General features: G+C 33.9%; 1 protein-coding gene across 6 annotated transcripts in view; it reads left to right on the forward strand.

Moving 5' to 3' along the window:
* Nucleotides 1-656: 656 nt before the first annotated feature.
* LOC143225948 (uncharacterized) overlaps nucleotides 657-17,685 on the forward strand; it is a 52,219-nt gene continuing 35,190 nt past the window's right edge. Inside the window, exons 1-2 of one of the 6 annotated variants that reach the window (XM_076456211.1) lie at nucleotides 657-956; nucleotides 1,535-1,897. In XM_076456211.1, the coding sequence (XP_076312326.1) occupies nucleotides 1,694-1,897 (204 nt within the window). In that variant the 5' untranslated portion in view covers nucleotides 657-956; nucleotides 1,535-1,693. The other 5 variants (XM_076456209.1, XM_076456208.1, XM_076456210.1 and 2 more) reach the window with 5 other exon arrangements.

Consider the following 17,685-nt stretch of genomic DNA (forward strand, 5'->3'; position numbering starts at 1 on the left):
CAACAACATGCCCGATTGCAACTAAATCATTTTTTATACTAATGCATTACAAAGAGATAACTTACACAAATTGTTTTGGGTAAATGCTTTTCTATTTAGGCCCGGCATGGTCAGGTTATTAAGGCACTCGACTCGTAATCTGAAGATCGCGGGTTCGCATCCCCGTCGCGCCAAACATGCTCGCCATTTCAGCCGTGGGGGCGTTATAATCTGACGGTCAATCCCACTATTCGTTGGTAAAAAAGTAGCTTAAGAGTTGGCGGTAGGTGGTGATGACTAGCTATCTTTCCTCTAGTCTTACACTTCTAAATTAGGGACGGCTAGCGCAGATAGCCCTCGAGTAGCTTTGTGCGAAATTAAAAAACAAAACAAAAACTTTCTACTTAAACTTCCACATGATACTCGACAAAAATGTTAATGTATTTGGCAAGAAACGAATAATATTTCTAATTCTAGTCTATTTTCAGCTAATTAAGTTGTACCTAGTAATATTCTAGGTTTTAAATTCTGAAATATTCTATGAAAACCACTTACACTGGCTGTTATATACTTGCAAAAACAAACAAACTTTATTTCCATTGACCGATTCAACTCGAATAGTAGCCTTGAAATTAGGATCAAGTCTTCTTTATTTCCTCCACCCCAACCCCAGAGTTTAAGTACGTAAGTAGGGACAGTATGCGATTAATTAACGAACACAGAGAGATCTACATAACCAAGATGTAAACCACAGTCCTTATGACACGTGACTGTGTTCTGTGACGTGCGATGTGTCGTGATAAAACTGGAAACGAAATAGAATCTTCAGTACTTACAAGCTAATGCCAACCCTTGAGACGCAGAGTCTCCTACGTAAGTTTTTATTTGTCGGTCTCCGAACGTATGTAAGATTTAAGCGTTGTTACATCGCTGCGGTTGTAAACTGACGTTTTAGTTAACAACCAATATAATTAAAGGTATTGTTTTTGGCTGTTAAGATAACAGGTTACTTCAATTCGGTTACAAAGATAACTGTATTCAAAATAAACAACGTTAATGTTTTTATAAATAAAATCATACCATAGTTTATTCAAGCCTTTGCTTATGTTAAGAATTGGTAAGTTTTTAAACAAAGAAATATGCGTTCCATCTGCAGCACTAGTATATTTTTAAGTGGTTTGTAAATATAAGTCCAGAAAGCAGACTTTCTTAATGGGAAATTTCACGTAACCGTCTCGTACAGGAAACGATCACGTATTAACTAATAAAACGTTTATTTATCACAAACTGTTTCTAGTAACGCATCTAAAATCAGTGTATTTAAGTTCTTTATGTTTGTTACTAACAGAGAAGGTTTCCTGCAAATGGTCTCTAAGTTTTACAGCCAGCAGTCATTTGTTTTATATGCTTATGGTTAATTTATTATTCGCGCAGCTAACTGATAGAACAACAACGACAAATAGGTGGATTACTTTTGTTACGACAATCAACAAAAACACTAAAGAAATTCTCTTTGAAATCGAGAATTTCAAACTTCTTATTTTTGTTTTAATAGAGGATTTTCAAATATTCATCAAATAAGAAGATCTGTTAATATCAAGCTCTTAGTCGAGAAATTTGGTGTAAAAAGGAGGTGTGTAGGATCTTGGCGTGAAAAGTTGGTCAGAGGGACTAGATTTTAAGAATAATTCTTGTTTGCCATAACAACTCTGAAATGAGTTATTTATGTACTCTCTTCTTCGCTAGAAGCATAAATAATTGGATGTTGGTTTTCACAATATCATTTCTGTGGGTATGTGGTTGGCATATACAGAAAGGAGTGTCAAACAGTATGCCACGTGAAACGATGCTACTCAGACGGCCATATCATTCTACTCAGACCACCAACTCAGTAAATGACCGCTCCAAGATAGAAGAAGTAAGTAGAGTTTATTTTTCTTTAGTTTTGTTTCTTTAACAGGCATTTCATAATTACATTTGATAGGGTATGAGTTCTTTGTGTCTGAAAGTATACGTCAACGATTTCTAATCATTGAGCATTTCCATTAAGATTAAGAAGTGTATTCCAGGGAAAACAACTTTTGGGAAACTATTATAACGTTTAGAACAAATAACAAGTCCTTTGTTTATTTTACTGTGATATCGTGTACTGTAGGCTAGTTTATTAATTTCTGGAAAATTTTGGTTGTTGAATTCAATATAAATAAAGGGATCGATTTATACGTTGAAAAATTATTAAAATGTAGAGTCTTGGAAGAATGTTTTTGCAATGCGGCGCATATTTACCTGTTTAGCATTATGATATGTGTATCAAATAAATGAAGCAGAGTAAATTCAACATCTCAATACCGTAAAATTTTGGTTTCATTGTGAAGTATGGTTCTTTGTGTGTTTCAAATTAATTATGGATGATCAGATTTAGAAAAGACCGTCAGTTAGTAATAGTAATAAATGCTTTCTTTTGTTGTCATAAAATAATTGTAATATGAATGATTCTCATCATCAGATGTATTCACGACATACTCTTTTCAATATATGATTGGTCAGTTTTAGTATTTCTCGAAAGAGCTTAACAAATTAATAAGGAACTACGACAGCAGAATTTAAATAATTTTGAAACTGGACCCACGAATATCATAAAGATATTGTTGTTGCAGTTTACACTTTTAGTTTTTTCAGCGTTTCTGTGTAACATTATTGTGATATTTAGAATTTAAAAGTTTTCAATTTGTAGATCTGCCATTTATACTCGCTCTTGTCTTTGAGTACCTGTTGCCCACAAGGATATTAATCTTTAATTAGAAATTTCACAGACCTAGATGGGTAATAGAAGAACTTCGAAATACTAATACTTGCAACGCAATTTTAAGTGTATTTTGCAAAAATAAGCCACTGTTTTTTAATTGCTTCAATGTTTTGTAACGCAAAAGCTAGAGCTATACTTACTAAACATGACATATTTCGTAAACATACAAATAAGTAACAGCTAGTAATTGGTCGAATGATACAATGCATTATTGTCAATCACGTGGATATAAGTAGTACAACAGCTTCAGAAGGTAAACAAATGTTTAAGATATGTAAATAGATGAAAGTGGTAACCACACTGATTACAGAAAGGAAAATTTAAAGAAATCTTTGAGGCATCCGAGAAAAATAATAATAAAAATCTGTGGAACAGTATCTTCTTACAAATTTTTAGTTCCTTTTCAGTATGGTGATTTTTTGGATAATAAAAGAGAAATTAGTAAAAAAGCAAAATAAAATGTTAAGACTTGTTTGTTTTCAGAGTTGTTGAGTTAGATTACTTTCGGAGAAAATGCCACTGTTCTCTTTACTTGTTTGTTTTCAGACGTTCGCTCAAAGATACTCAAGAGCTACACTTATTTTGAACTGATAGACTAGAAAGAAGCTCGCACATTTTGAACTGATACACTAGAGGGAAGGTTGTACATTTTGAGCTGATAGACTGAAAAGAAGTTAGCACATTTTGAACTAGTAGACTAGAGGAACGGTAGAATATATTGAATTGATAGATTAGAGTGAAGGTGGTAGATTTTGAACTGATAGACTAGAGGGTAGGTAGTACATTTTGAACTGATAGACTAAGAATAGGCTAATACACTTTGAACTGATAGACAAGAAGGAAGGTAGTACACTTTGAACTGATAGACAAGAAGGAAGGTAGTACATTTTGAACTGATGGACTAGAGGGAAGGTAGTACATTTTGAACTGATAGACAAAAGGGAAGTTAGTACATTTTGAACTGATAGACAAAAGGGAAGTTTGTACATTTTGAACTGATAGACTAGAGGGTAGGTAGTACATTTTGAAGTGATAGACTAGAAAGAAGTTAGCACATTTTGAACTGATAGACTAAGAAGAAGCTAATACACTTTGAACTGATAGACAAGAGGGAAGGTAGTACATTTTGAACTGATAGACGAGAGGGAAGGTAGTACATTTTGAACTGATAGACTAAGAATAGGCTAATACACTTTGAACTGATAGACAAGAAGGAAGGTAGTACATTTTGAACTGATAGACAAGAAGGAAGGTAGTACATTTTGAACTGATAGACTAGAGGGGAGGTAGTACATTTTGAACTGATAGACAAGAAGGAAGGTAGTACATTTTGAACTGATAGACTAGAGGGAAGGTAGTACATTTTGAACTGATAGACAAAATGGAAGGTAGTACATTTTGAACTGATAGACAAAAGGGAAGGTAGTACATTTTGAACTGATAGACTAAGAATAGGCTAATACACTTTGAACTGATAGACAAAAGGGAAGGTAGTACATTTTAACTGATAGACAAAAGGGAAGGTAGTACATTTTGATCTGATAGACAAAAGGGAAGGTAGTACATTTTGAACTGATAGACTAGTGATAGGGAGAACGAGATTGTTTAGGATTAATTTGTAGCTCGCCTTTGATTTAGGTCGTGAGTATTGTAATGATAGAAGAGGGTAAGATATCGTTTAAGGTTCTGCTAGTTTATGGTTTGCTGTCAAATTAAAGGGTAATTAGGTCAGGGTGAGCATGATACACAATAAGATGCAACAGTCACGAAATATAATAAGAAAAGCATCGATACAGACAGTTGCTTAATTTTCCGAATAAAAATAGTTGAAACCAATATCATGTTTTGGGTATTTAACGGAGTAATAGCTCATCAAAAGCATACATTAATATCAAAGCTACACTGGAACACAATCGGCATGAGAAAACGGCCACCATCTGTGACTATATTTTGTAAAGAGAATGTCCAAACTGAATACAGTAATAACGACAGTATAAAAACAGCATTACCAGTAATATCAAACAAGAAACGAATCATTGGGCCAAATCATAAACATACAGCTTTGACATGTTTTTACATGTGAAGGTGACTTTTCGAAGACTGCAAGTCAAATAAACACAACATAACCTTATAAAACACTCAAATACTAAATAAAGAAACAAACATAAACAAACGCAAAATTAAAGAAGTCTTACTTATACAACAACTCAAGCCCAAAATGAACCAATACAAAGGAACCCCTTTATACCTATATTAAAAATTATATAATAAATAATAATAACAAAATAAATAATATAAAATTATATATTCAAACATCTAAGCACGCCCTCTACATTTCGACACACAGTTACACAACCCCTTTCAAACATGTGGTCAGCTTCTGGTCAGTTACCTCTTTCTTTCTTTGTGAACCTGACGATGACCGAAGAAGGTCGAAACGTTGTTCGCTCCTCTACGTAAAAAAATTTTTCTCAACCCAAACGAGCCGTTTTTACACATATATTTTTCTCTACAAGTTGGTTTTCTCGACATCACTGATCATATATCAACTGGTTAGTAGAAATGAAATAAGAATGTATATATTTCAAGGATCATTAAATAGTTTTATCCTCCAATATATTCATCTACTGAAAATAACACCTAATTTCTTAAAATTCAAGATTTGTTCAGTGATTTACACTTTCACACTTGTATGCATTGTGTAATAACAATACCAAGAATTCGGCATTTTATGCTCTTTACTTTATTTTAATTGTATATTCTACTGTCAAGACTATTAAAACAATTAATCTGTATTTTACAACTTCCAGTAACAACTTTTTTTACCACTGAATTGATTTGTACTGATTGATACTGCTAGGGATCATGTAGTGAATAGTATCGAGTAATTTTATGTTTTTTTACCTTTCACAACCATTTGTAAACAATTGATCAAGGAATTTGGTTTAAATCACTCATTTGCTTTATTAAATACATAGAAAATCTAAACGGTAGTTAGTTGGATTAACTGCAATATTCATAAATTGTTTGGACATTTTTTGAGTCACTCACATATTATTAGAAACGCTGTAAGCAAGAGCATCGTGGATCTAAAAGTAAGTCGATACGAAAGTAATTTAGAGAAAAAAGTTTCTTTTACATCTAAATAAATTTGTAAGAGACTTACTCTTCAGTTAGTCTATGGTTAACACGTAAGCATCAATAAGTATGAGTACTATGAAGTCATTCTATTACGTGTTACAAGATTGCATTTCTCTTTGGTGTGAACACGTGATTAAAAAATAACCTGTTTCGTAATTTGAATGCTTTTTTTGCCTACTTTCTTTGTTAGGAGTTGTAAATCCTACATAATCGAAATAACCTAACTATTGCTTTATATACCACTTACGAACATTTTAGCGATAAAAAGATTTGTTCAATTCAAAACAAAATAAAATTTTGAAGTCTGTATTCATATGAAAAACTATTTTTAAATAAGCGCACAGATTCTGTTGAACGGGTTTGCGTAGCTCGTTTCTTCGTGTAATTTTTGTTGCTTCATACAATTCTGGCCAAAATCTTCAGGCCAATGTACATAAAAAAATATGCATTTTGCGTTGTTATACTCAACCAATTATTTGATTAGAGCTTCGAAAGATGAACATAAGAAAAGGGAAAATAAAAAAAAAATTTAGCATTTCATAGGGAAAATATGAACACTATGAAATTAGCCTAAATACTAGCTGGTCGAAAGTTTAAGACCATACCAAAAAGAAGTCCTAAACAGGGTAGGAAATGCCCAACAAGAGGTCTAGGTTGTGAGTTTCACGGCTGTCATTGCGAATAACTGCAAACATTCGCTTTAGCATGGTCGATATAAGCGTTTGCAGAAGGCTGGCTCGAATGTTATTCCAAGTGGTGAAGATGGCTTCACGAAGATCATGCACTGTTTGGAATTGACGTCCATTTCTATAGACTTCCCTTGCCGTCCACCCTCAAACATTTTCAATGGAGTTCAGTTCGAACGAACACGCTGGATGGTCCAAAAGAATTACGTTATTCGCCATGAAAAAGTCCTTTGTCCTGCGGGCATCGTGGATTGCAGTGCTGTCCTGTTGAAAAATTTAGTTATTTCCACACAAGCGAGAACCTTCAGTCAATAAGGATGCTCTCTCCAACACGCTAATGTAGCTAGCTGCTGTTTAACGCCCCTGCATAACCTCCATTGTTCCATGGAAGGAGAAAGCACCCCAGATCATGATAAAATATCCTCCACTGTGTCGTGTAGAAAATGTCTCCGGTGGGATATCCTTATCGTGCTAGTAACGTTGGAAGCTATCTGGACCATCCAGGTTAAATTTTTTCTCATCAGAGAACAAAACCTTTGTCCACTTTTTTGCGTCCCATGTTTGGTGCTTTTCAGCAAAGTTTAACCGAGCTGTTTCGTGTGTGGAAGGAAGCGTGGCCTTTGAAGACGTTTACGGTTTTTAAAGCTTTTTCTCTCGTAGATGCTGTCTTATTATTCTTGAGCTGCATTCTGCATCCGTGAGGGCCTTAATCTGATTCGACGATCGGCTGGGGTCTTGCCGGACAATTCGTCGAATCCTTCTGCTCAACGCCGGCGAAATTTTCTTGGGCCGACCACTTGAAATTCTCGTTTCGTATCCTTCAGGGTCTTTTAAGAAATTTGAAACAGCAGTTTTATTACGCCCAATCGCACCAGCGATGGCACGTTTAAAGAGACCTTGCTTTTGCAGCTCGACAATTCTGCCACGTTTAAACTCTGTCAACATTTTAGCTATTGCTATGATTTTACCCAATGTAACACAGGAGATATCAGTGGGAGATGTTGACAACGCTAATGCTTGAACACAAATCACTAAATTTCGTTACGTGTTTACCGATTAACACTTTGTTTCAGTATGGTCACACAAGTTCTTGTGTGAAACTGGCTAAACCGGTTTCAGTGAAGTTTAGTGAAGTAACTCACCTGAACTCAAAAACACGGAACTAAAATGGATAAGTAACTTAACGAATGGTTCAAACTTCGTAGCCACATCAATATTACAGTCTTAATACCGTGAATGAGGTTTTAACTAAGCGAGGAGGTTAATGGGAAAAATATAAGTGAAGCTTACGTTAAACCGTTAAACGAAAGTAGTGTTTGATGGCCGGCGTATAACAGAACCCTTCGTAAGGGGCAAAGGATGCGTGAAGTACAGCTCACAATAGGGGAAGTAGACGCCCCCATTTATTCATTTATTTTTAAGCTTGGCATGTTTGTTGTATTTTTACACAGCGCAATTTTAAGGAAAGAGAAAAATTCAATAGTTTCTTCACCTATAAACAAATAATGAGTCACAATAAAAGATGGTTGGTTGGTTTAAATTAAGCACCAAGGTGTACAATGGGCTATCTGGGCTCTCCCCATCACAGGGAATGAGAAAAATGAATTATGAATATAATTGTTTCACCGAAACCTAACTACGAGCATATTTATTTTAAGAAACATTATTGTCGTACTATTATTATTCTTATATGTTTCACGCATGTTATCTACATATCTTCAATAACAAAATTGTAATAAATGTTAAAGGATGACAACTGGATACAATTATTTTTGCATTTTACAAATATGATGATCAAAAGAGGTTCATAAACCAAAAGAAAAGCTTGTTAAGAGACAATTCTTTATCCAAAAACCAATTTTAAATATTGCTTTTTCCAGTTCAGTCAACAGTAAGTTTACTGATTTACAACGTCAAAATTTGGGGCTCGTTTCCCGCGGTGAACAAAGAACATTTAGCCCATTGTGTAGCTTTGCGTTAAAACACAAGCAAACGATTAAATCTAGGGCATTTGCTTTATTTATCTAAAGTCACTAACACTACCTTTTCACCTGCTACGATGATATATTTTAAAACCAAACATTGGTTACGAATAACTTGCATTGATTCTTTTAAAATATTTTAATCACATTAAGCTAACTGTACAGGTCAAAACTAAAATAATTAAAAGGAAACGTATGCTTTCCATTAAAAAGAAACTTAAATCAAAAATAATTTAAAATCGTAATGTTATAAATCAACATACTAGAAAATTAAAACCTGTAATAATTAGATTGATATTAATTTATTTATTGTTAACTCACGTTGTTAAACATACTTTAATCGAATGCTCTAAAAGACTGGTTTGTATGGAAGCTCGTCTAAAGCTACACTAGAACTATATGCGTTAGCCGCCCCTAATTTAAAAGTGAAATAGTAGAGGGAAAGGTGCCTAGCTATCACCATTCACCGCCAATTTTTTGGCAACTCTTTTATCAACGAATAGTGGGCTTTATCGTCACATTATAAAATTTCCACAACTGAAAGGGCGAGTGGATTGGAAAGGGATTTGAATTCCGACTCATAGATTGCTAATTAGCTGCCTTAACCACTTGGTCCTGCCAAACTTCCTCGAAGGCAAGTCTTCCTTTTAGTTAGTTAGTATTTAAAATTGGGAAAAATATTTTTCTTATTAAAATACCTGGTTTTACAAATAACTGCACTTTTTCACGTGAATAATGCTGCTTTAAAACTTACAACGCTAAAATCAGGGGTTCGATTCCCCTCGGTGGGTTGAGCAGATAGCCCGATGTGGCTTTGCTGTAAGAAAAACACAAACACACACACGCTTTAAAATTAAATGAAGTTATGGTCATGGGGGAAGGATGTACAGTTTGTGCTAGAAAGGTTGAATGAACAAATAAGAAATCTCTGAGATTAAAAAAGTTTATTTCAGCTTATTAGGAATATTGACAACTTTTAAAAACCTGTAACACAAATATATATATGTTTGTTTTAATAAATGTAAATGGCTAATTGCTGCGAGGCCTAACGGTAGCGCGTCAAATAATACATTGAAGTCCAGGTTTTAATGTCACGAATTCATTTTTTAAAATAAATTTGTTTGTTTATTAGTAGTTAAGCGCAAAGCTACACCATGGGTTACCCGTGTTCTGCTCACCACGGGTATCGAAATCCGGTTTATAACGTTGTAAGTCTGCAGACATAGTGCTGTACCACTGGGAGACATTTTAATAAAACTGACACTTATAACCAAAGAAACCAATATTCTAACACAAATACCAAATGATTACGGTGTTAATAAAGATGTTCATTTCCCCACCTACTCACATCGCACTTTATTTCTAAAGATATTCATTTCTCCACCTACTCACATCGCACTTTATTTCTAAAGATATTCATTTCCCCACCTACTCATATCGCACTTTATTTCTAAAGATATTCATTTCTCCACCTACTCAAATCGCACTTTATTTCTAAAGATATTCATTTCTCCACCTACTCAAATCGCACTTTATTTCTAAAGATATTCATTTCCCCACCTATTCATATCGCACTTTATTTCTAAAGATATTCATTTCTCCACCTACTCACATCGCACTTTATTTCTAAAGATATTCATTTCTCCACCTACTCATATCGCACTTTATTTCTAAAGATATTCATTTCTCCACCTACTCAAATCGCACTTTATTTCTAAAGATATTCATTTCCCCACCTACTCACATCGCACTTTATTTTTAAATATTCGCCAAAAACTACTTAAGGACCATTCATCCATGCGCCCATTCATCCCTAATTTTGAAGTGGGTTAGTATCAAATGACAAAATAATGGTGTTTGACCAGTACACTTACAATACACTCGCAGTCTCAAAGTGCTGAACTCGTTTTTACAACCGGCCTGCGAATCAGAATGATCGGATGCACACTAGTACGCTAACCAGAAGACCACGTCCGACTTATTACAATTTGGATTGACACATAAAGCACTTCTTTGCAAAATACCGTAAAGCCGAAAAATGGTGTGAATAAAACACAACAGAAGGCTTGGTCCTATAAGCATACGGATTTTTTTTATTGACGGCAGAATATACTACAATAAAGCTTTTCCTTATGCTTACAAATTGTTGTTTGCCTACCTATTATTAATAGAAAACATTATTTTGCAGTGTATTGACATTAGTGCTAGTGAACTGTATAAAAAAACGTAAGTAATTTAAGGGTTAAACGAGCATAACGCAGGAAAGCAAGTTTGTTTTCTCCACTTCATATAAAAGAATAGTGCTCTAATTTTTGTTTCTGATAGAGGGCTAATGCACTTTCATCTTCCAATTTCACACAGAATGAAAATTTGAATCATCAGCACCCATCACCAAATCTTGGGTTACGTTTTTATCAACGAGTAGTGGGATTTATCGTCACGTTATATCGCCCTCACGGCTGAAGAGCGAGTATGTTGGGTGTGACGGTGATTCGAACCTACGACCATCAGTTTGAAGTAAAAAAAATATTTACGAAGTCATAAAATAGAAATTGAGGGAAATGTTAACCAAATTAAAGCAAAAAATCAAGTAATATTTTATAACTAGCGCTTAATTTTATCTAGTTTCCGCAAACAGGGTAAAAGATATCTTTCATACGCAAGGCTTTGAGTAAAGGCTTCAGAAAAATAAAACTTGCGTGAATCTTGAAATAATATTACTAGTAAAAAATAACAGATTTGCTAATGAGAGACATTCGTCTAGACATAAGCTTTTATAAGTACTCACACATTTTTACCACCAAGTATTTCAATACCTTTCACATTCTGATTGCCCTATAGATACTGAGTACCTTAACAGTATTGTGTATCTTGCATATTTTTACACCCCCAACACTTTCTTTCGTCTCCAAGTTTGAGAAAATCTGACCTAGTGGTTAGTGTATCGAAAAGTAGATATGAGAGCTCGGGAACTTCCCAATGCGCGTTTTTGCAGCAAAGGGCCTCGAACGTCAAACTCTCGTATTCATTATATGAACACGTTAACCACGGGATCTCGCTCACCAATTCACTTAACACTAGTCGCTCTATGTTTTGGGGGCTGCCGGTGTTTTTCTTTCTGGGTAAAATTTTTTCGGCTATTGATCATTTTGTAATGTTTATATAGATTTGATGCCTTCCATAAGTGGTATATTATGAATGTAGCCCCCCGCTCGCACAGCGGTAAGCCTACGGATTTACAAAGCTAAAATCAGGTGTTCGATTCTCCTCGGTGGGCTCAGCAGATAGCCTGATGTGGCTTTGGTAGAAAAAACACACATTATCTATGTATATGGTGTCTGTATGAATACCAACTATGTACCTATGTTTTTCCATATAGGTTATTTATTATGTACAACTTATTACGATAAAAAACCTAACATGTGGTTGGTTATAAATATTTTGAGCTAGTAAGAGATAAGTTTTTATGTCGTTGTATAGATCCAATAGAATATTTTTCGCTCATGGACAAATTAGTCTCTGATATACAGACTAAGAGCAAACTTTTTTTATCTTTTTAAGATAATACTGGAACTTAAATTTATGATCCTACGGTGTTTATATATTTTTTGAAATATAATTTTGATTTTTTCTCTTACATATCTTTGTTTTCACTTAGTAGGAAATTAAACGGTATTGAAAATTAGGTACTTTCAGTTTTCATCTTATGTTTCTTACTTGCCACCATATGTCATCCAAAAAACATCGCCATCAATTTCAAATATCTTGTGTTGCGATAAAGCTAGTCGATGTACAAAGTCATTAAAACAACTGAACATAGAACTTTTCAGTAATTTTGTCTTATAATGACATGCTAACTTGTACTTCAGGTAATAAAAAAAAAGTTGAAAAACTTTTCGGATAATTGATTTCAAATTGGCAATGATAATTAATGAAAAAATTAGACAAAAATAATTAAAGTTCCCCAGTGGGTAAGTGGTAAGCTTAAGGACTTACAACGTTAAAATTCCAGGATTGATTCCTTGTAGTGGACAAAGTGCAGATAGCCTATTCTACGGTTTTGTATTAGAATAAATAAACAAAGAAGAATTAAAATTCTCATCTCATTTAAGATATGCTTTGGTTACGCAATTTATTGACGATCGGTTATGAAAATAATTTCTGTAGTATTTGTTTGTGTGTGAAACACCTCTGAAAGTATGTAGACTAAAGTCATGGCTTCTGAAGGGCCTGACATTAGACATATGACACTTTCATTATCAGGAAAATTTCATGTTGGCTAAGAAGTAAAATAATCGAAATACTCATGTAATGTAATTAGAATTAGTTTTTTACCTTTGACTAAAATATACCTTTGGTTTTAGCTAAAAAATTCTCAACCAGATCTTTGCCAATGTTAGAATTAAACATTTCTTGTTCTTAATGCAAAACGTTTCTTTAAAGTCTCACTTGGTTGTGCACTAGCTTGTTTTCAGCTGAAAAACTTGTGAATACGTTTTTATTAAGGAAGAACAAAAGTTTTTCTGGCAAATAAGTAGGTTGTTTTAAGGATTTTGTTATTACTTGTTGCATAGTTTTATCATTTGTTTCGTGATGAGCATATGGAGAGGGGAGTAGTTTTCAAGGTACAAACTGGTTCTTCAATATCCTGTATTCCTTCCAGTGTTCGATAATAAACGCTTGGAATAAGGAATTGTACAGTGCTATTTTGGCCATTATTATTATATCAGTAATACCCAATAGTTCCTTGGTAGATAGGATCAAGCTGCTTGGAAGATGAGACTTCTGGGAACGTTATGGCAACAACAATTAAAAAACAACAACTCCTGTTTTTACACAAAAACACATGCTCAATGTTTTTCTAAAATTTACATGAAAATGTTCTTCGTTTCGTAACATGGTTAACTTATTTAAAGTACGGTATAAGTCTAATGACATCCTTCCCTATTTTTTATACCTTTCAAATGTTGAAGTATTGATTTCATATGACTACGATCAAATCTATGGATTTATCGAATTCATAATTTTATTTAATACATCAGAGGTATTTCATGTATTAATCTTATTACTTTGCTTAATAATAAACATTTAAACAGATAACTTAGTGATGGCTCGGTTAATAAACAAATACGTATTTTAATTACCTAGAACTGTCACTTAGTTATTTCCTTCACTTAAATATTGATTGCATTCTATCACTACGACGTCTGGAACTTGATGCTGTACAAATAATGCATTGCGCAGTTCCTTGATGTTAGTTTGGGTTTTTTGAAAGTACGTACCTAAAATAATATAACTAGCAACTCTTATCAAATTATAAATGATAATCGCCTTGTACTTTCGTCCCCTGGCCCGGCATGACCAAGCGTGTTAAGGCGTGCGACTCGTAATCTGAGGGTCGCGTGTTCGCATCCCCGTCGCGCCAAACATGCTCGCCCTCCCAGCCGTGGGGGCGTTATAATATTACGGTCAATCCCACTATTCGTTGGTAAAAGAGTAGCCCAAGAGTTGGCGGTGGGTGGTGATGACTAGCTGCCTTCCCTCTAGTCTTACACTACTAAATTAGGGACGGCTAGCACAGATAACAGATAGCCCTCGAGTAGCTTTGTGCAAAGTTCAAAAAACAAACAAACAAACAAACTTTCGTCACCCCCCCTATTATTTACCCAATGAAGTAAGTTCCTAGTTTGATGATTGGGCATCACATCCGGGTTATTTTATTTATTTTTAAATAAGCAGTTTTGTTTGCTTGTTGTTCAGCATAAAGTTACACAATAGGCTATGCATGTTCTTCATATATAAGGTATCTAAACTCGAATTTTAGCAGTATAAGTCTCAGACTTGCAGCTGAACCATCGAGAACAAGCAGTAGGTAAACGAAAAACGATACAAAACAATGGCTGATATCATGATTTGGAATTTAGCAGTGTAATTATTTAAATACAAAAATCTAACTCGATTTTATTGATAACTAACTTGAAATAAATGTTATTCCCGGCTCATTTAAGTTCGATTTTTAAACTAACTTAAATAGTATTTTAACATAATCTTACGCACGGCTCCAATTTCTGAGAATTTTTCTTTTCTGTCGTCATGGGGATTTAAAACCTGGAGACCTGAAAAACAAAGAGTAAATATTATTATTTTGAATATCATCGGATAATGCCATGTTTTCATTTCGGATACAAGCCATAACTGCTCATTTCAAGTGACCACTCATATTAGTAAATGTAACAGAAGAAAGGAGAATTTAACACGTGTAAACTTTATTCAAGACCGATATGGTTAGGTAGTTAGGGTAGCTCGACCCATAATCTGAGGGTCGCGGGTTCGAATCCCCGTTACACCAAACATTTTGGCTCTTCAATCGTAGGGGAGTTATAAATTTATGGTTAATTCCACTATTAGTTGGTAAAAGAGTAGCCCAAGAGTTGGCAGCGGTCGGTGATGACTAGCTGCTTTTCCTCTAGTCTTTATTTCTTTGAAATATTATTAAAACTTAAAAAAATATTGAAAAAGAGTAAATTCTTCAATAAACTGTTATATTTTGGAGACATATCACAGCATTTTAAAGAAGATAAAAAATATAAAAACAACTAATAAACACACTTTATTACACTGAAACAATGAAAGAGATACATATTACTGTATTCATCTAGTGAAGGAAACACACTTTACTGTATTCAATCAGTGACGGAAACACACGTTATTATATCCAAAATATAACACTGAAAAACCGTTAACACAGCAGGAAGAAGACAACTTTCACTTATAACAACACTTCACATTCTAGTAACAAATACAGCTCATAACAATGTAATATTTTCATATATTTCTTGAAATCGTTTGCTGTTAATATGATTTCGACTAACGAAATTCAAAATAAGATATATTTAACACTTTTTTTTTTTAACAATCCCTTAATCAAGTTCTCGCCTTTTCCAAGATACTTATGAAATCATGCTGTTTATCTCATACGTGTGTTTATATGTTCCCTAGTAAACTGAATTGAGAGCGGTGTCCAACATTTAATAATAATTATTAAAGTAGTTTTAGGGAAGCGAGTAGAAGGGTAAGAGAAACTTTGACCGCACACTCTTTACGCTTCGTATACGAGTTTTTAAATTTCTTGTCTTTTCATTCGAAAGATGTTAGAAGTCTGATACAAGCACTCCATACCTTAGCTGCTTGTAAAACTTGATAACTTTGAGAAGAGATTTAATTTCAATGTCTCCTGAGGATAATGACACCGTTTCGGTTGAATATCAGTTACCGTGAGTTAACTGTGGTATTCAATCACTGAGGTCATAAGCCTTTACATGATGGAAGTGTTGACAGCGCGATTCCAAGTATAGATCAAGGGTGTTTATTGTCAAGTTTTTACGTAGATTGTAGTATATTTCAAAGTAATGCAAGAGATGAAATGTCACCAAATATCACATGAAAAATAGAATTTTACACTGGTTTCCTCAGATAAAGAAAACATTTACGACGAAGAGCTATCTAAATAAATGAAAGGATATTCAAATTTGAATATTCTTCTTTGTTCGCGTTGACAGAGGATCATAAACAAGTTCTGTTTTTTGTAGACCTTTACGAATGGTGGATGTCGTTACTCTAAGAAAAAAGGAAAAGAAAATATTGTAAGACCAGAATTCCAAGAAACTAGACAAAAGTGTATAAGTAGGATCATATTATTAAAGATCGTTTATTAATTTGAATTCTGAAATAAATTAATTTTGATATGTACGAAACGTTTTATCTTACGTGTCTAGATTTTATGCGGACTGAGTTAAATTTAGAGAAATATATTAAAACCGTGCATATTATACATGTACAACGTATATTACCATCAATACTTCTCCGGTTTGATAAAGTTGAGTTCATCAACCACACAATTAACATGTCGCATGCAGAAGAAAGTTACTACGCAAAGAGTCTAGAGTTATGAAAAACCAACATACAGGGTAAAGCTACCATTTGGTTTAATTATATTGGCTTTATGGTAAAAATATTCTTTACATACAAGCCGTTAAGTTATCATTTATGAGAACACTTTTTACTTCTAAAAGTGAAACATTTACACATACAGTAATAAATCAGTTTGTTATGAAATTAAAAAACTCGAAATTATAAGCGTTTTTTAATGTTGCAATTTAGTTTTATTAGAAATAACATAAAGTTACATAAACGCTGATATAATGCAAGCTATAAATTTTGGTGACACGTTATCACAACGTTCCAAAGTGGGAAGGAAGAGAAAAGATTAAATGTAAAAAAACCCACCAAAAATTAGTTTAGGTAAAGCTAATAATGATAAAAGTTTCGTATTCATTTAGCATAAAGTATAGCGCGGAACATATTCAACGCCAAACAAATGCATAATAATTTTAAGGTCTCCGTACAGAAAATGTACTTCATATTTTATATCTTGAGCTAGTTAGGAAAAAAAAAATTGTTTGTTTTTGAACTTCACACAAAGCTACACGAGGTGTATCTATTTCAGCCGTCCCTAATTTAGCAATGTAAGACTAGAGGGGACGAAGCTAGTCATTACCACCCACCCAACTGCTGGGCTACTCTTGTACCAACGAATAGTAGGATTAACTGTTACATTATAACGGCCCCATGGCTGAAAGATCGAGCATATTTTGGTGTGACGAGGCTTAGGGCGTTTGACTCGTAATTTGAGAGTCATTGTTATGAATGGCTTTAAATCATTTATCATCTTACAATAATACTTTGTGTAAGTTTCAAAATTAATTTTATATTTCTAGCATTGGATCACCAATAGTCAGACTCAGCGATAGCACATTGATCTGTGAGGGAACGAAGAATTAGAATATTGTTTACAGACTTGGGTTACATGTTCACTCTTTACTGTTTTATGTATACACATATATAATATCATAAGACTAGCGTTTTCTTGGTAATTGTAATCTCATTGTTGATTTGTTTGATTATATAACTTGGAAGTTATCCTTCTCATGTTATTATTGCATGAGAATGAAGGAAGACTAGTAATCAAATTACTTTTATGTGATTGACGGAAAAGTGTCCTGAAAAGTCAAATGAGAGACAAAGTCCTATT

Source organism: Tachypleus tridentatus, chromosome 9 (genome assembly GCF_004210375.1).
Source record: "Tachypleus tridentatus isolate NWPU-2018 chromosome 9, ASM421037v1, whole genome shotgun sequence".
Lineage (NCBI taxonomy): Eukaryota > Metazoa > Arthropoda > Merostomata > Xiphosura > Limulidae > Tachypleus > Tachypleus tridentatus.